Source organism: Clupea harengus, chromosome 9 (genome assembly GCF_900700415.2).
Source record: "Clupea harengus chromosome 9, Ch_v2.0.2, whole genome shotgun sequence".
NCBI classification, from domain to species: Eukaryota; Metazoa; Chordata; class Actinopteri; order Clupeiformes; family Clupeidae; genus Clupea; species Clupea harengus.
In genome coordinates, this window is record NC_045160.1 from 15,931,470 (window position 1) to 15,951,401 (window position 19,932).

Genomic DNA, 19,932 nt, shown 5'->3' on the forward strand with positions numbered 1-19,932 from the left:
AGAGGCGAATCAGGCGTCCTTTCTCCAGCAGGTGCCGGCCTCTGCAAAAATTGCCTGAGTGCATCTGGCCAATTTAAAACAAAAATAAAAAATGAGAACAAAACAAAACAAAAAACATATATATTTTAGTATATTCCTGGGAAGGAACTGTACAGAAGGGTGAACACCACTATCCCCAAAATGGTTACTGTGTGTATGCACCTGCTAGTTGTGAATTCACTAAACAGAACTTATGCCATTTATAATGAATGTAGACAGCAACTGTAGTTTTCATAACTAGCATACGTTATCCAGATACTGGTCTTTTGACATTTACATCCATGTAGGTTATCAGTGAAGTTACGTTTGCTAGTAATAGCCTACGTAGCAAATTAGCAAAGTAACAGTCGCTAGCTAGCTATAGCTAGCCTAAGTGACAGCAATGAAACGTCCAATATTAGGTGATGCACAATACTACATTTATTTCGTTTGACACCTTAATGGCTGAGATGAGAAGACTTACCTCTATACTTGGCTTTCTTTTCCTCTTCTTCCTTTCTTCGTTTTCGTCCCTGTGCTCCAGATGGTTTAGACCGCTTCATTTTTGCGAATGCCACGTAGCTAACACGCTCACCCCACCCTGGCTGTGTGCGGGAGCCCTTACGTAACTAACGTAATCTAACGTAATTTAACGCAACCGCCCCCCCCCCCCCCCCAATTAGGAAATTATCGACAATAACCATCAATTCAATTTAAAAATCAGGTTGACAAGTAAACGTGTGGCTGAAGGGGCGCCCTGGGATGATCATGATTAATAAACATGTTTTAATTTGCTTGTTATTCTCACTATGATTAATGGGAAGTAGGTCTAAGGGCGACCCTAGAGGGCGCCCCCAACCCATTTGTCGCCCTAGGCAGTCGCCTAGTTCGCCTATAGCAATCGCCGGCCCTGGGTGTACCTTTAGCTTCCCCTATCACCTTTACAGCCATATATTTCTCTTGTTGCGTAGTTACAGGGTGCGGTCAAGGGGAGTGGTGCGATCAGAGCAGGTTAAATTGGTCATAGGTGGCTGCTAGCGTCAGTTAGTAAACGCACAGCTTAGACGAGTGTTATACCGCTGGTCGTCATGGATTTTGATTTGTCAAGTGGTGAGTATTCTTTGATGGTTTTCATGCTTTGTTTACCAAGCACAAATCAGATGAGGAAATAAATTAGGCTAACACTAGTTGCTTGGGTATGCTTGCAATAATGTTTTCATGCACTTTTCATTTGTACAGCTGTGGACAAGGAGGAGAAGATTAAGAAAGAGAAGGGGCATGTAGATGAGGGGTTGTTTGGGTTCGGAAAAAAGAAGGACACGGACAAGGACAAAAACAAAGACAAAGGCAAGGGCAAGGACAAGGACAAGCATAAGGTAAGAGCTTGTCGACGTGCCACCCTCATCATTTACGTATCTCCGTGTGCAGTTCTCTTTCTGCGTGGCGCAGGGTAGCCTATTCTCATTGGTGCGGGAATGAAAACCTAAGTTACCAAAAGATCTTGTGTACTTACACACTGCCTAATGTATGTAATATTATGGCTTGGGGTTTGACGTGTGTGCGCTTTAAGAATGTTCATGCTCACAAGAATTTAAGCGTGTGTGCGCGAAAGTATGGATGTAACTGGTGTGTGTGTCTGCAATCATGGCCCACGTTTCACAGTTAGAGCACAAGTGGCCTACCTCCCTCCAAAGTATCTGCAGTGTCCTGACTTGTCTTCCCTCCTTTGTGGATAATTAATCGCTTAATGTGTTTTTTCTTCTCTACTCTCCTGTATGATAATCAGCAGCAACAGATTCCAGCTGTAAATTGGCTGTAATTAGTCATTTTGACTAATGAGATGTGCCACTGCTGAGTGGCAGCAATTTTCTTTTAAAGAAAGCTTTGTTTTGATGGTAGTTCAAAAGCAACAAATTGATTAAAACAAGACTAAAAGAATCTGCTATCTGAAGAGAACTCCAACAGGGCTTCCCATGCCTTAATTACTCATTGATTAAAATGTCTGCCCCTGTAAGTGCATACACTGCAGTTGTCATGGCGAGGAGGTGAAAACTTCTGCTCTAATTCCTAGTAGAAAGTGAAACTGACTGAATGAAATCTAGTGCTAACTCTACTATTGTGTCGTTAAAGAGTGAACATAAGGATACGGATAAGGATAAAGACAAGCACAAAGTGAAGAGTGGTGACAAGGAGAAGAGCAAAGAGCATAAGAAAAAGAAGGATAAACATCATGAAAAGAAGGATGGCCACGGCTCTTCATCATCTTCATCATCCTCTTCTTCCTCTTCTAGCAGTAATGAGGTAAGTGGATGAGCACTTTGGAATCTAAAGAGAATCAACACAATTAACAACATTCTATATATGTGAGTTATTTTAAGCCTTTGGGGCTTTCTGATTTAAAGCTGGCAAATGTAACACTCTACGGATTTGGGCCTTGGCTGGATTTAATCCACTGTTTGTTCTAAACATTTTTAAATTCTTGCACACATGCTCTAAATCCAAGGCAATCTAGTGTTTATCCACTGCCAAAAACACACACAAACACACATTCCTCATACCACACCCATACACAGAGGGAACTAGGTTGGGCCTCATGCCATACAGAGGCCAAGGAAGTCCACAGATAAAGAAAAAGTTATTGCCTCAAATAAAACAATCTGGGGAAACCTGTATTCCTTTAACAGTGGGTGTGACAACTTGGGTGTTTTCCTGAGGTGGTTCCACTGGCCAGAAGAGAGATAAGCCCATGCAATTAACAAGACATATTTGTAGTAGATAGAAGGGGTCACTGTGTACGCTATAGTCACCTAGCCAGTTTGCATTTGGGATCAGGTTTTACCTGTATAGGTTAGACTTATTGACGGCATTCTGCACCACCCCATGCACAATGATGGGTGTGGATGGTTTGCATTCCTTCACAAGTCAGTGTTAACTTGGGGTTGGCGATTTTAGATGATAAAATGTACCAGTGGATTTGCTGTCAATAATCTCAAACAGGTTATCACGCTAGTCTTCAGTGCTGTCATATTGCCGACAGATTCTTGTTTTCTGAAAAGGTCTTTGGAGTGCAGTATAAAGCAAAAGTGATCCGTCCATGTCAATATTTTGCTCTTGCAACAAGATGTTGGGTAAAAGTTAGCTAGCTCTATGAAGAGTAGATGCCATGTCAATCAAATGAAAGCAAAATTGCAGAATGGGTGCTTATTTACGCAGTTGAATAAAATCTGTAGCTTTGAAAACACCTTAAAAAAATATATATATATATATATATATATATCAGGGTGGTATGTTCAGTAGGCCTCAAAGACTTTCCTAGTTGTAATTGTTTCTAACATGTGAATGTAAACAATCTGCTTCAGAGTCACTTCTTTGCTTATTTGTGGAACTTCCACTGCCAGTACTTAAAAAAATACAGTGTATATATATATATATATATATATTTCTGCAGAATGGTTTTGCCTCTTATGATTTGAATGAAGTCTATGCTCTCTGACAGAACTTAATTTGTGGGGAGGATATTTGCTGGATCATAATAACCCATAATGGATGGGGTGGGATGAAAAGTGGATATGGTGATATACTGCGATATTTCTGCTCGCAATTCATTATGGAGACACCAAATATCAATACATGGTTTTCAGACTCAAGACAGTTAAAAACAAATGTATTCACCTAACCATCTTGGTTTTCCAGAGAATCACTACCCTCCCTTTGTCTGGGGTTGACTCTATGCACTTGTGCATCGTTTCAGCTCCGTTATCAAATTTTCTGAAACTGATGCAGTGGATGAACAGATAATTCCTGATTTTTGCCTATTCAGGGGTATTTTTCTTTTCTTCTTCAGTTACACAGTCATTGTGATGTACCATAGATTGTTGTTGTCCAATGTATCGAGTAGTGCAGGATCGCTGCATCGTGATGTTATCGTGCGCAATGTATCTTCATTTACTCTGATTCCCACCCCTAATTATGGACATTCCTAAATGATTTGTTGATTTGTGTTCTTTTTTTTTCTGCCAGGATTAGCACAAGATGGACATTGCAATCCTAAGAGGGCAGCATGGGGAAGGAGACCTGAGATTGTGTATATAGTCATAAATTAACTTGCTAATTATATGAAATGTCATTGTCACATCCCATAACCACCACTTATGACCTTATCCTTGGACTTGATCCTTGGACTCCTCAGAGTTGAACATGTGTGAACATGCTATTGAACATGTGTGAGTTAGTCTGACTGTGAAAATAAAAATTGCATTAATAAAATGCTCTCTACAATTTATCTGCACTCTCTTCACATTATTTGTGATATCCCATTATACATTTAATCTTAGAAAAAATTTAAGTAGAAGACACATTGTTTTTTTTTTTTTTGTTGTTTAGATCCATTTCTAATTATTTAGATTTTCCATAAGATGATTTTCCAACACTCTTTGTAAAACACCATTGCACCACTAGGGGGAAGCATATACCCTTATAATTTACCTCAATTTCCTACAAAGAAACACTTTCTGTTACGCAAATACACATGCACTGTTCAATAAGCAACCTGGATATTTTTTACATCTTGATGCATGGCATTAATCTCCATAACTAATGACTTTAAACCGTGTTTGATTTAACATGATTTAGAATCCCATAAGTTTGTAATAAACAGCATGTGTATACGTTTCATTAAAACACAGTTCTGTAACGTGCAAACACAAAACTATTTTTTTGGGGGGGGGCAAACTTTGAGGTGGGAACATGTCCTGTTTTCTCATCACCCATCTTTTTCTCCTTTCCTCTGTGCTTTGCCTGCCAAAGACACCGAGACCCGGAAGGTTCAGTGGCCTGTAATTAATTGATTCAGCAATCACAAGGCTAGACGCAAAACTGCATGACACTGCAGGGTTGCCTGCCTGTCGCTGTACACAGCATCAATATTAAAGTGTAGGGCAGTTTAACTTTTCCGCTGCAAAAGCGAAATTCAATTAGCATTTAACTGAACAGATTTGGCTTTCTCCTTAAATCTTTGATATGCCGGGCAAGAGAACATGGAAGAGAGAGTAAAACAGGAATCAATAATGGATTAAAAAATATGTGTGGATGTTGTGGTCGTTTGAAATGAACTTGTGTGTGTAGCTATGACCACGCATGGCTTTGTTGGAAGAAGACACAAGGAGAACAACTCATGCTGAAGCACAGAAGTGTCTAATTGACAAGGAAGAAATTAAATTTGAAACCTGAACTTAATTAGGTCCATTTCTTGATTGAATGAATCTGATGGCTAAACTCATATGATCACATTTACAACCACAAGCATTCCATTCCTAAATTGCTCCTCAACTGCTGAACGAAGCCAAGGAACTAATAACATGTATTTTATTGATTTAGATGAAAATGCCATTTAATGGATTCACAAGATACAGTGGTTTGCAAAAGTGTGTTCTAAAGGCTAATTATTCAACCCTACATTAACACTTGATACAGAACCCCCTTTGAAGTGAGACAGCACCAACTATGCACATTGTTCTGCTGTGTTTTTAGAACCATTCTAGAACGTGTTGCTTTAGCCTTGTGCCTCGGGCAATTGTCCTACTGGTAATCCCTCTCCCAAGCCTTAGTTGTATAACAGACCGCAACAGGTTTTCTTGTGATATTGTGTAGATTTTACTTCAATTCCAGCATGAGATTACCACTGCCATATTTCACGACTGGGATGGTGTTTCTTGAGGCATTGGCAGTGTTTACGCCATATATAGCACTTTAAGGACTGGCCACAAAGCTCTATTTTGGTCTTACATTACCATAACCTCCAAACATGCTTTAATGCTTTAGCCACCCTCCAATGGAGTCCAGTTTAATGTACAGCTCTTAAAATTGTGGAATCCTGCACCAGTACCTCAATTCTAGCCACTGAACTTCATAGATTTTTCTGGGAGATGTGTGGACAGTCATGGTCTCTGTCACCAGTTAATATCTTCCTCAGGTGCTTGGTTTGGGAGACAGGCTTTTCCACACAGCATCTAAGTGGTGTGATACAACTTCCACTTCATTCATATGGATACAATGGTGCTCAATTGGACACTTGGATACTTTCTTGGAGTCTGTTCCTCACTTAAGCATTTGAATCACCGTTTCTTAACTCTCTGTTCTCGATCTACTTTAACCACTCATAGGTAGTACATAATTATGATCAGTTGTGGTCAAATATGTGGCACCTCTGTATCATTTGTAAAAAGCTTGTAGTCTGCCTGATTCTGGAACTCAAGCACAGGAGAATACTTATATAAGTAGTATATTTCAGTTTTTAATGTATGTTTCTTTACATTAGCAGATAAACCACTTAAAAATGTACTAGAGCATACGTTAACAAGAAAAATACTGGTTGAGAAATTATGTATAACTACCTTTTGTAATTGTGAAATTTCTTAATGATTTTAAGGCGGTTGAATACCTTTGTATATGGGCAAACTGGAGAAAACTTGTTATTGTAAGAGTATGATTCAAATTTGAGAGGCTGTGACAAAATTATGGCAGGCATGTGAAGTCTGGTTTCCCTTCTTTACTCTGTTTTGTGTTCATTTGGCTATTATATCTTGCTTTTTATTCAAGTTGATATTTAACGATGTTGATATTTAACGATGTCCATCGATGTCCAATGACAAGACATATGCGCTTATTAAAGTGAGAAATGTGGTCATCTGAGGTTGAAGCACCTCATCTACAGAAAATCCCCAAGTCCCCTAAGCCACACTCCTGCAAAATGCATGAGGCATTAGATACTTTAATATGCTCCTCTGCTTTGATATTTGATGTCTTGGGGTATATGGGAAATGTATAGTTGAAATGGTCGGATACCACGCCTGGTTTCAAAGCTTCTTCCCTCCAATGCAATGTCTCCTGAAGAAGTCTGTTTTGTACAAGGGAGCTGCACGCCCGAGATAAGAGACGTTGAAAGGACCCAAGCCTCCGGGCATACAAGAGAAGTATCTTATTCTGCTGTCAAGTGCGTCGAGCGTGTTCCTCTCATATGCTTCCAAGCACCTAAGGCTACACGCAGAACTTCGTGATGCAGTGCCCAGTGCCGCACCCTCTCCATCTTCAGCATGCATTTTTCATCACTCATAATAACGCCCCCCCCCCCCCTGAAAATAGTTTTGTGAGTCTAATGACAAAGGGCGATCCTTTTGTGTGTGTGTTTTTGTGAGTATGTATGTTTGCCTTTGTGTGTGTAAAGTTTGAAAAGTGCTAATGACTTCAGAGTGTAAGCTGCATGGACTTTAGCAGCAGTTTGTGCTGTTTTGCCTTTGCATGTAACTTCAGCCGACTGCTGCACGCTACCTCACACACTTCACACGTCGCTTTGCTGGGCAGCAAGTGTAAATTAATAGAAATGTGAATCTTGTGTGTGAGGGAAAGTGAAACAGCATGAGAATGCAAATACAGACTCTATACAGCTCGACTGCCAAATCGCTCGATGGAAATCTGGGGGAAAGAACAGGTCGACACTAATCTTACATTCCCCAATTTCAGTTACAATTTTTAAAGTAATCAGTATGCAATTGCTTCTCAACTATTGTCCAATTAATTAAAGCGTACCTAAACTTCTAAATCTGGCCTTGCAGTTACATTAAAGCTGGCGCATTCTTTCATTTGCAAACTACTGACTGACTAGCATTTGCATTTCAATTTATTTGAACACGAGAAACGCTACGTCTATAATGTTTTGAAGACGTCACCGTGTTTTACATAAAACGTAGCCTTCATGTGTATGCTTTTCAAATAAATTGTCATACTCAGTAGAGTCTGCTGATCTGCCGCATTAGCCTAAAAGTAACCAGAAAACTCAAAGAAATCACAACCTCTGATCATTACATAAAATATCTACCTGCAGGGAATGACACACTCTCGCAGTGCATCATTCATACAATTATAGCTTCACTAAACCAGAGGAGGGCATCATTTTCCTCCACCTCCAACGGGCGTCATTGGTCTCCAGGCAACAGTCTCCGAGACTTTTCAATCAATGTTGGTGGCACGGCGCAGAGCTGGGAACGGGTGCGTGCCTGCTGATGAGGAGCACGGGCTGTCCACGGACAAGAAACAACAGTAAGCCAAGCCATGGCACTGTTAAGGATCTTACAGAAATCACTCCTTTGGACGGTGTTTATAATATAACGGTGAATGTGACGTTGCTTTGAGGGGATAACAGTATTGTATGTTCGAGGAGCTTGGGCGGGCAACGGAAGGGTATCAACTCGGAGAGGACGCAAGGTCTATATCAATTTAAGAAGTGATCAGAAAGAACATTGATTTTTCATGCAGCTATGCTCTGCTCGTTGTTTTAGTTTGTTTTTCGTTGTTTGAAGAACTGGGTTATATTCCAACGACGGATAAAAGAGAGACGCCTTTCTGAGTATTCATGTATTCGCTTTCGCAAGAGAGTTGTGTTTCGTCTAAGAAACTGTGGAGAAACAATTAAGTTCCATTGACAAGACAACCTACACCATCGTCTCTACAGATATTCACGAAAATGTTGAAATTCCACAACTCTGACCTATGGATTGCTTGGCTGGTTTTATTTTGCATGGAGGGTAAGTGGTTTTATTTACCAAAGTTAAGGATTTCTTGAAGCAAGGTTCGTGTTCAACTTTGGTTGACACCACGGTTCTTTGACAAACTGGTAGCGCGAGTCATTCATTAGGGTGGTCACAGTGATCTCCGTGAAGACCAATGTATCGTCAACATGTCAACAGTATAAAACTTTAACGGGTCCAGGGTACATTTTCTTGTTTTAGACGGTAAACGTCCAGGGTCTGACAATCTATGCATTGCAGCGAAGCTCAAACTCTGTTAAATTCGCTGTCGTATCTGCCTTTAGGATACTATTATTTGCGGTAATACAATATACTATGCGCAATACAACATTATTTTCAGTTGGCTGGGATTTCTTTCACAAACAGACAGTTCTGTATCGCTTGGGTCTGCGTGGCCTCGCAAAATGTTGTCAATGTATTGTCTGTCACTAAACCTCTGTGCCAGGCTAATGGAGTTTTTATTTAAAATTGCAGGAGTAGTGGAAGATTGATATGGGTATCAGAAAACAGTTTTAAAGGGTAAAATTGTATATGTTACGGATACCGAGAACTACATGTAGTTGAATGTTCCGTATTTGAAATGGAAACGAAGAGCCAGACGGTGAAGGTCTGCAGCCTGTAATCCTTGCGATTAAGCGGAGCACTCGTCCACGTGATAAGCGTTGTCATCGTCAGCAGTGTATTCAGAGTCCAGAAGTTTACTGTGCACTGCAAAACAAACGTCATTAACGTTACCCGTTCTTTGTTTTCTTTGGAATGGACAAATGCCAAATGTTTTAATGCCTCCAGATTCGTCTTCCTGTTTTTATTTTTATGTTTTACTTTCGTAGTTTATTTGCTTATTTCCGAACAAGAGTCTGTGCTGGCCTCCTTAGTTGAGAAGTTGTATGATTCTACAACTTGTATGGTGTATGATCCTGATCCTTTTTACCTCCCCTCTTTACCTCAGCCACCAAGCAGTCGATTTACATATAGATCTTAAAAAGACATTTTACAACAAATATGAAGCATTTGCTATTTTACCATGCTGAAAGATTTATCTCATGCAGTTTTTATAACTGACATCTGCAAAACTCAACCATTCACTGTTTTGGTTTCTCTTATTTTATCCTCTCTATGCAATAAGGCAGTTCAAGGGTGACTGACTGACAAATTATGGCTAGCCCACTTATAGAAATATTTCAATAGTGACCATTTCTCTCTCTTTGGAGATTTACAGACAGTCATTACTACTAAAATGTAAGACAGATCACCAATGACGTCCATATCAGTCGGAAAGGCTCTGGGTTGGAACAGATGTATAAATGGATTGTCATGTAGGGGCTACCAGAATTGAACTGCCAATCTTTTCAGCAATGAACTTAAGACTCATCAAAGCTTTATGTATATGGGTAGTCCTTGTGCTATTCAACCAGTGGTCTTCTACATTTTTAAGTGCTTATTGAAACTGGCCTGTCACTACCATATCTCTCATTGGCCTGATAGAAAGGCTGTACATGTCATCATGCTGTCTTTATACTGGGCACCTCTACTAACCCAATCCGTACGGCTTAACTGATATCTCCATGATTCCTCCAATCAGTGTCATCTCTGTGCCTGGTCAGTGGTGACTCTATGTGTAGTGCCCCAACCCAGCTTCTCTATCTGTCTTGAGTTCTGGCCAGGCCGTGTCCAGCTGTCGCGCCCAGTTTGCGTCGCCATCCATTCGCACGGCCAGACCTCAATACATACATTTTTAATTTGTCACCATTAATAAATGACCCGAGCAGAGTTGGTGGTCTTTGCCGGAGAAATGAACTGTGAGAGAGACCTAGAGAGAGCAAACTGTACCTAGAGAGAGCAACAACCAAAAAAAATAACCTCAAAAGAGAGGGCTCTGATGAAAAAGTCATCACAGGTTTTGACTGAAGTGCTGTTCCAGATCAAAGGGTCGTGAAATGATTTAGACGGAATAAATGAGAGATTGGCTGACTTTTAAAAAAAAAATGAAAGAAAAAGGAAAAAAGAAGAGGAGCCTCTGGCTTTCCACTGGGTTGGCTGGCTGAGCTCGGCTCTAACGATCTCACTGTGCAGCTTCAGGCCCCAGGAACCAATCCGGCATGCTGATCAATTCTGACAATTAAAATTCATCAGAGGTGGTGACTATGAACTTCTCAACTAAACAGAGAATGAAACAAAAACAAATGAAGTAAAGATGCATGGCGGACTACAAGTTTCTTTTTGTGAAACTGTTTTCATCATAAAACTTTAAAAAATATATATTTTTTAAGTTTTATTTTTATTCATAAAGAGTCAATGACTGAACAGGCACAGTACATTTAAACTCAGTGTTCGTCTCCCATCCATTTAAAATGTTTAAGTCGCTGTTTGTTTACAGTGTCAAGATGCTTGCAGTTTCAGGATAGGAATAAATCATTTATGTTGTGCCTTTGAACAGATTTTCACCTTTTCTAAACAGTCCACTCACCATCCAGTGTAGAATTGCATATATACAGTAGCATTTGTACTACAATTGCTGCAACATGGCAGCGAGATATTAAAGGCAGATAATTATGCTTTTTTTCTCCTCAAAAAAGGAGCAGCTGGAGTGTGTGTATTGGACAGATGGAAGTTTCCACCTCGATTATCTTTTGCTAAAAATAGCCTCTCAAAAATTAAAAGACCTTTGGGACTGCTTGCAGAGTACATGTGTATGAGTGACTGGAATCGGCTGAAGAGAAACTGTAGACTGTTCATGCCAGTTCTTGGGAAATATATCAATAAATGATGGGGGGCCGGGTTGTATTTTAAGAGAAGTAGTAGGTTGAATGGCAGAGCAGTTGGACCCCAAAATGCCACTTTACATCCTTTCAGCTGTAAGGTTGGAAAGGGTAAGGGCACAAGGCAATACGCTTTTATGTTATTCTTCTGACTCAGAAACATTGTGTTGCAGATGAGGTTTGCAAATTAGTGTCTCAGGTATCACGTTTTTAATTTATTCTTTTAACAAGCAATGGGCCATAGGGGTAGGATATAAATTGTATGTGTGCTCCTTGGGAATTGAATCTATGACCTTGGTGCTTACGCCTTGCTTTGCTAGTTTAGCAAGAGGAACATATATAGATATCCATCCATGTTATATTCTTATGGGAGCTGCTTTTGTGCTGCATATTCAATAGATAGCACTCTGTGACTCAGAGTCTGTAATGGTATCCTTTTAAGTCTTTGAGTATTGCAGTAGAATTATAAACAAGTCTAGTTGAGGTCTAATACATTCCAACAACACACGACTCTCCTCGCCAACAAAGTGGACCAACAGAGCACTGTTCCTGGGGTACGCCAATAATAGGACTAGGCACTTCAAAAAAGGAAGCGACTCAGGATTTATTCCCCTCTCTCTGCTGCGCAGTTTATGAAGTTATGGGATAGACAGTAATGCCTCTGGTGCCATTGGGTCTCCCCGAGCCCCTCGGCATGCAGTCACCTGAGGCTGGGTTTAATATGTGTGAGACAAGCCAACAGGGTGCCAATACCGTTGTGATTTTATCTATCTGAAATGGTTTTACTTTTTTGTCACCATACATCCAACAGAATTATTCCTTACTGGACAGTGGTGCAATTTGTTGCTTGGAGACCTGTTTTAACTCCTTACTCTCACAGTAATTTCATCCGGTGCGAATTGTTGTCATCATGACAAATGGAGCGTGGTTGTTATTTGGCAGTAATGGCCTGGTGCTGAAGGTTTAGGTCCCCTTCCTTCAGCTGTTAAATAAAAACGACGCACTGATTTTATGGCTGAACAGATCCATCCAAAGGAATGAGCAGTGAGCAGTCTCTTTGGAAGTGCGATATTCAAAAGGTTTACTAAAAGCCTCTGGACCGGATCATTTTGGAACTCTAAAAATACACACCAGATAATTTCAAATAGCTTGAATGTAATTTCTAAAATTGCCCATAGTTGCTCACAGCTTGCCACTACGACTTGAATAATGGAGGCTTCCGTGCATTGCTGTTTTCCCCTCCCTTCCTTTGAAAAAACTCAAGCATCATTATACTGGCAAAAAAAGATTGTCTGGTTCCGGTTTCTTGGAGGTGTCCCCTTTGGCAAAATCAGATTCAGCAAGTGTGAGGATTTTTATTGTAGTCAATTTTCAAAATACTCAAATGTGTGTGAGATGTGCTGGGCTCCCTCCAAAAATCTGAAATCCTTTCTACAGAAGGAAACATCCTTGGCCATGGAATGCATGACACTGGTAGTTTATTTCTCACTCAAATATAACTCAAGGGCAGCCAGAATGGGATGCTTAAGACATTTCTCCTGCATAAGATATTCCCTCTGCAAAACCCTCTGTGCCTTGACATTCACGTTAGCTTCCTTGTTGTATTTACTGCATATACTGAGCCCACCATCACAGGTTCACTGTCATGTTAGCTGCCAACACATTCACATTGATGAAAAATGAATGATCACTCATGCCATGACATCACCTCACAATCGGAGAGATTCCCTCTCCCGTGAATTAATTTCATGGCTCTTTCCCTTTCTATGGAAATAGTAGTGCAATGCAGGCACTTTGTTGGTGGCTCTGTTTTATTAATCATGCTGCATGCTTGTGAGTTTCATTGGTAATTCATAACCTTTCAGTTTGTCTGTCCTCTCCAATTTGTCTCAGCCATCACAGTCAAGCTCTGTTCATTTCCATTTTTATTTATTTATTTATTTTTTGTATTTCTCCTTGACCTGATAGTGACGGGTTTGGCCTGGCTCCACAGGGAGAGCTTTTAATGCTTTAAAAATATACAAGCGCCAAGACGCGGAGCGGCCGGCCCCTCTCTGGAGAAAGAGAGAGAAAGGTAACAGTCCCCGCCTGGGATGTGCGGCGTCTTCAGAAGGACAACATTGGCCTGGTCTCTCTCCGTCTATTCAATCCCTTCATCCCTCACCTAGATGAAAAAAATAAATGTTGCTTTATGCATTTTTTTTCTTTCTTTCTTTCTGCAGCACAAATTAACACAGCTGGCATGAACACGTTAAGCCTGGAGCCCCGAGCCTGACGTGTGCTAGTGCGGTAGATTGATGCGTGTAAGCATGAGGGCAGGACAAGGGATCCCATCTGTACATTCTAAAAGCATATTAAACTGTTCATCTAGCCGCTGCCTCCCCACTCATCTACGGATGAAGCCACAGATGACACATTGTGTTTCGTTTTCATTTGTTTCTGTTTGGTTTTGTCCCGCTGTGGATCTGCTGTTTGGTCAGTTGGTCGTGCCCGGGGATTATTTAGAGCATTATCTCTCCATACAGTTTTGCCACGTTGTGTCCACTGATTCCGTTATTTCTTTTTTTTTTGTGTGTTGCTGCGTAGTAATAATACAGTTTGTGTAAGAAGCCCCGCTTACACACGCACAGCAGATGTAGGCTTGTCAGTGTATTTGAAATAATCTGACACAGATTACATATTGTGTGCACATATTGGTTATTGTTTTAAATTGGCACAGAACGGTACAATGGCAGGTGTGAAGTGTCCTTTGAAATCAGCTGACCCAGATGTTTGTAACCCCATTAGTGGACAACAATGTAGGTTTGGACGGTGAATCAAGAAAGGCTTGTCTCTGTCTAAATCAGACGTGGCATCGACCCCTATCAAACCTATATGTGTGACCCATTACGATGCGGGGGTGTAGCAGAAAGGGTTCACCTATATCGGCCAAGATATCAGTTGTGGTTCAGAGTCCAGATCAGGTCTGTGTGAGCCATTAGAGGGTTATCCCATGGTAGAAAGGCTTTTAAGTAGATTCTGGCTATTTGAGGGGCATTAAGCGTGTGGCGTAATGGAACCGCCACTCTACACGTCCTACATGGTTGGGAGTCGAATTAGACAATGTGTAAAATATTAAAGTGCTCCTCTGTTTATTTGGCCCAAATCTTTCGCTAAGACAGGCTTTTCTGGAGATTACAACTCTCGTTCCCCTATGCCGTGATTTATAGATTATAGATAGCTTTTGGGGTTTATGTATCTATGAGCCACAGGCGAGAGGACAAGCCTCTTTCTCTGCCCTGGTGTGAACTGACCCCCCTCCACACCAACTCGGACCTCTCTCGGACCTTGTCGTCTTTGGTCACTCCATTCAATTCCGTTTGTCTCTTTTCCTTTTCTCCATGTGCTGCTGTACCTGCCTGCTGTGAGCCCAGCTCACCTGCTTTGTATTCATATGGAGCACTTACACATCTTCAATTCAATTCCCCTCTCTTTTCCGATGTCTTTTTCTCCGTTTTCATCTTCAACCCTCCCCCCATCACAGCAGCACCTGATTCTCGTTTCACTGTTTGTCACTCTCAACCACCCACCCCTGCCCAGGCCTGTCTCCCTGTCTCTCTCTCTCTCTCTCTCTCTCTCTCTCTCTCTCTCTCTCTCACTCTCTTTTTTTTCATTCTGTCTGTTCTCTGCACTGGCCTTTTTCACTCTCCATTTCTTTTCGACTCCCTCCCTCTTCTCTTCTTTAACCCGCCACTTCATTCTGTCTCCTTCCCTTTCTCGCTCTCCCTCCTCCTCCACCTCTGTTCTCCTGCCTCTCACAGCCGCTGATAAATGAAAGGTTAAGATTAACCCCAAGATGCATTACTGAGGTGTCTATGTGACTGAGGTGTAAAATATAGATGCAATCCCACTCTAGTGGTGATATTTTTCTCTTTTTTTTAAAGGTTACCAAAAAGGACAACTGCCATCTGTATGTCAGCAATCTTGGCCTTAGAATCAATGTCAGCCGCAGGGTTAACACAGCGTACGCATCCTATATGCTACCCAAGAGAGATGGGCCATGAAGCGAAAGTTGATGGCTTTTTTATTTAATAGCATACACAGCAGAGAGCGCAGATCTGGACCACAGCTTCAGATCAAAGGTTTACTGGCTCAGGTATCTCATGGTTTTGGAGTTACTCTAGCATCATTGACATAGCATCTTTGTATTGATGTTTTTGCAATGGTAATGAGAAGCTCTTGACAGTCAACACAACGAGCTTGAGTGAGTACCTGATGATGGGCTGACATTTTTTCCTTTAATCATTTTCTTTTTTCATTTATCATCAAGATTCTCGCAGGCCCAAGGATGAATGCCATGTTTGTGTGACAGGCTGTCCATATATGGAAGGGGGAAAGGAATGTGTGTCTGGTACCAGGGTCAAATATGTCCCTTTTGATTGGGCAAAGTGCTCTGTAAGTGGAGCTCCAGCGAACAGACCAGCGACTGTTGTCCTGATTGTCATCTGTGCATCTTGGACATGATTGCTGTGTGCTGTTATCATTGTTGGTAAGACAAGCAAATAATTGCTCTCTTGGCTCTTTGCAAACTGCACAGCTTGTTGTATTAGCTAAATGCTCTGGCCTTCTTGTAGTGCAATGAAGTGGCATGAGTGTTTCATCTGCCAGTGCTAGTGCCATTAAACTAATAAAGTGGGACTAGAAAAAAAACAAAAAAAAACTGTTGTTTTTTCCTCGCTTATGTTTTTCTTTTTATATAGCAGTCTTTGCCCTCTTTACTTAAATATCTCTCTCTTTCTCTCGCTATGTCTGTGTGTGTGTGAGTGTACGTATGTGCGTGTGTGCTGTCTAGTTGAATGGTACCATAACACATCACACCATTGTTTTAATGACAGCTCCTCTTAGTTGCACGATCAGACAATGCATACTTTCACGATGGGGGCATTTTGTGGCAAAGCCCTTGTGGGAGGATTCACTGAAATGGTTGAACAATTTCAAGACGCTGATAATTGCGAATGCATAGTCATTGAATTGACGGAAAAAAAAACAATTAGCCCATCTACCGCGTTGACTATGAGGCGAAGAACAGCGTTCTTGCTCGAGCAATAGGAGATGGGTGTTTCAGATTGTTCGCAACACGCTTCAAAAAAAGCACTGAATAGGGCTGCTTCAACTTTGCTTCAAATGATTACACGGCCATGCTCGACAAAATTAGGGTAATTATAATTAATCCTCATTTAAATTGGTTTGAAGAATTAATTACTTATCAAAATGCTAACGAGCCCATGTGATATCGCACTTTCTTTACTCAACATCCTTAACATAGCCCTAGAAATGGAAAGATGGCTGTGATGTCGGTGCGGTATTAATATTTCAGCGGGCGCTGATATCAAAGGCAGCTCTTCAGCGGCTGGATTGGGTTCAGTTTCTTCGCAGGCAGACTCAGGAGAGTCCAGCCGGCAGGGCCGAGTGAAGTAAAGAGCGAACCTTTAGTTGAAATGTTTGCCTGGCTTTTGGGAGCGGGGGGGCGACCACCCAAGGCAAGACTGTACGCGTTGCCTCTCTCTCTGTCTCTGTGTGTGTTGCTAAGCTACTGTGTGAGGCTCAGGCTTTCTAGTCACATGTAAAAGTTGAGAGGGCCCACTGTTGGGGGCATCATTACAAGGGGGGGGGGGGGGCAACGGGGGGTTGTTGGGAACGAATGCCTTCGTCAGTTTCTATGTGTACCTTTTCATTAAGAAAACATCTCTGCCTGACTAACAACGGGAGAGTGTCCGACTGCAGTATCACTCGCTAAATTTATAGACCATTTCTCCACACTTTTTTTTCCCGTTCTTTTAGGAGGCAAAAGGTTATTCTCTCGGGAGATGCACAGCCTCAGGAACTCATCTAGTCTGTTTTCCAAAACACTTCATTTATGTCACACGCTCCTGAGTTCAGAAGACTCAGGTGTGCTACACATTGTACAATTAACCGTAGCATGCTAGTTCCAAATGCCTCCTTTATCACACACTAATGAGCTATTCAGCCGTCACATCAAACAACTTCATGCGTTCGTGTTGCACGGCCCCACTCCACAGATTGATTCTGTTTGTTGCGCAACTGCCAGGTGCCTGTGATCAGAATTTTCTTTAATCACTGAAGTTTAAAAAGGAGTGCGGCTGGTCACAGTGTGACACGAAAGCACATGGAAACGCGGGATGCTTAAAACTCAACAGCGTGTTTGTTTGGGTTTGCTAATGCTGCTGTGGTGCTCTTCCCTGGCAAGCCTCTGTGGTCCTGATGCAGGCGTAGTAGCCGTGCAGGATGAGCCATCTGATCGTCTGTTCAGATGCACGCTCTCCTGGCGAACAGCAGGTGAAAGCAGGGCCTCTGCAATGTTGTTTCGAAGGAAACGGGGTACCGCGCAGAATTCTTAATTCGCCTCTCGCTCTCACTCGCTGCCAAGCAGTCTGTTCAAGCTGGTATCCTTGGCGATGGGTCTTTGAGCAGGGCCAGAGCGGTGCCAGACACTGGGGGTTTTGATTGTCAGGGTCATTACCATGTGAATACATCACAACTTCCAGGTTTCCTGCCAGAGCGGCAGCAAAACAAGGGCCTCCCTGTTCCACAGAGCGAAAGGCCGCTAATAGTGAAGAGGGCTGCCTTTTTCTCTCTCTCTCTCTCTCTCTCTCTCTCTCTATCTCTCTCTATTTTCTCTCACAGTCTCTCTCTTTCTGTCTCTCTTCGCTCTCCTTCTTTGAGCCTATTCCAGAGTTAGATGGCTGCATTAAATCATCAGGCTGTTCTTGTTGTCATGTTTTTTTTGTTCTCTTTTACATGCTTTTGAATTTAATAAAATCCTTTGGTGCCTCAGTGTTTAAAAAAGGATACTCGTTTGGAATTCACTCATGGAGCTGTGGTGTTTAGTAGGGTGCTATAAAACTTTGTTATGCTGACATTTGAATTGGATTTACAGTGTCCTCTGGTAGGAATTTTTAATTAAACAGTTGTTGACGAAACAGTGGCTCCGGGAGATCCATTGATCCATTTTTAATATTGACCCTGACAGCAGACACAGAGATTCACTGCAATTTCAGCTTCTCCAAATGCCTATGAACGTCTCCTCAGGGACCAATTACATTGTGTGCAACAATGACATGCATCGTGTGTGTGTGTGTGTGTGTGTGTGTGTGTGTGTGTGTGTTTCAACTCTTACACACCTACCTTGGAGCATTTCGGGATGAGCAGCTCTCTACAAGCATCTGTTGACACTTGAATATTAACCTCCTGGTGTGCGACGCTGTTCTCACTGTCACCTCACTGTCCTCCGTACATGTGTGGAGCCACTGAGGAGCTCTTTAGGGACTCGGCTTCTCCGACTGCAGCCTCCACCAACTGCTGTAGAGGATCGAAGAGCAGAGCAGATGAGATGGAACTAGGATGGTGATGTGACCAGAGCCAACTGTGTCTGCATTTGGCCTCTGTGGTGTGTTGCGAGAGGAATTGCTGGAGATGGTGGCTTCCTGCAGTGGAGATCGGCAGGTGTGAGAAGACAAGGCTATTTATATCATTCCCTTCTGAATTAGGCAAACAGTGGACTTCGCATAAAAACCACCTCGTTCTGAAGTAGTGTAGGTCTGATGTATTCTCACAGTAAATTAAACCATGTCACACGGCGATACAGTCAATCTCCCCTCATCTGAGGAGGGGAGGTGGGTGCCATCAGTCTGTCCGCACTTGAGAGATGCTATTCTCCATAGTAATGAGTTTCGCACGGTTTTGTGATTTGGAAATCTTTTTTTTCAAAAGCTTGGCAGCTTGTGGTGTGCGGAATCATTGCACTGACCCACCCATGTTTGTGAATAGGCTCTTGCTCATGGTATTACATTAGCAAAATGATTTTGCCAAGTAAGCTTCAGTTCATGCGTGGCAGGCTTTGCTTGTTGCTTTGCTCGCTGCCTGTCAATGAAGTTAGGGCCCAAACCCATTAAAGACCCACCCAGCGCAAAAGCGTATAAGAACCACAATAGTACATAGAAGTCTTTTTCGCCTGCATAGTAAATCTAGCCTGCCTGTCTCTGTGTGGTCAGGCAGCATGTAGAGACCATGTAGAGACGCCGCGCCCGGCTGAGGCGCTGAAGTGAGTGAACTCTGTGACATTCCTCGTGGCTGGTGCAGTTGCGCAACAGAAGGGCCATGCAGGGTTAGTCGGGGTTAGATGTCCCCGCGTGCGTGTGCGAGCCGTCACCTACAACCCGTGCAATGGCCCGCGCCAAGGGATTTGAGGTCAACAAAGTCATCGTCTCTCCAATCTAATGATGGCCACTAATTTAAACACAATCACCGAGGATGGTGTGGTGTGTCCGGGAAGGCTCTGACCTCTTGCCATGAGGCCTGCAAATCAACCAATCGGATGGAGTTTCCCCATTTTCCCTTTGTTAATCCATTGGATTGATTAGCCGCATTCACAGTATGAACAAACCGCTGCATCCCCGTTTGCGAATACATGTTGTTAAATATGTAGGCAAAGCTAATTTATGTGAAAATTAACTATACATGAGCTGTATTAAAAGGTACTGTCATTAATGATGAATGGTCTTTGTAGTGTAATC

General features: G+C 42.1%; 2 protein-coding genes across 2 annotated transcripts in view; both read left to right on the forward strand.

Annotated features, from left to right (window-relative positions):
* The first annotated feature begins 953 nt into the window (after positions 1-953).
* On the forward strand, positions 954-4,300 carry LOC105897178 (splicing regulatory glutamine/lysine-rich protein 1-like). Its single transcript, XM_031574168.2, has 4 exons — positions 954-1,128; positions 1,258-1,394; positions 2,149-2,319; positions 4,039-4,300. The coding sequence occupies exons 1-4, from the start codon at positions 1,107-1,109 to the stop codon at positions 4,042-4,044; spliced, it is 336 nt and encodes a 111-aa protein (XP_031430028.1). The 5' UTR covers positions 954-1,106; the 3' UTR covers positions 4,045-4,300.
* Positions 4,301-7,833: 3,533 nt separating this feature from the next.
* igsf11 (immunoglobulin superfamily member 11) overlaps positions 7,834-19,932 on the forward strand; it is a 59,272-nt gene continuing 47,173 nt past the window's right edge. The window contains exon 1 of the mRNA XM_031573649.2: positions 7,834-8,597. Within this exon, the coding sequence (XP_031429509.1) occupies positions 8,537-8,597 (61 nt within the window). The 5' untranslated portion in view covers positions 7,834-8,536. The remainder of the gene's footprint in view (positions 8,598-19,932) is intronic.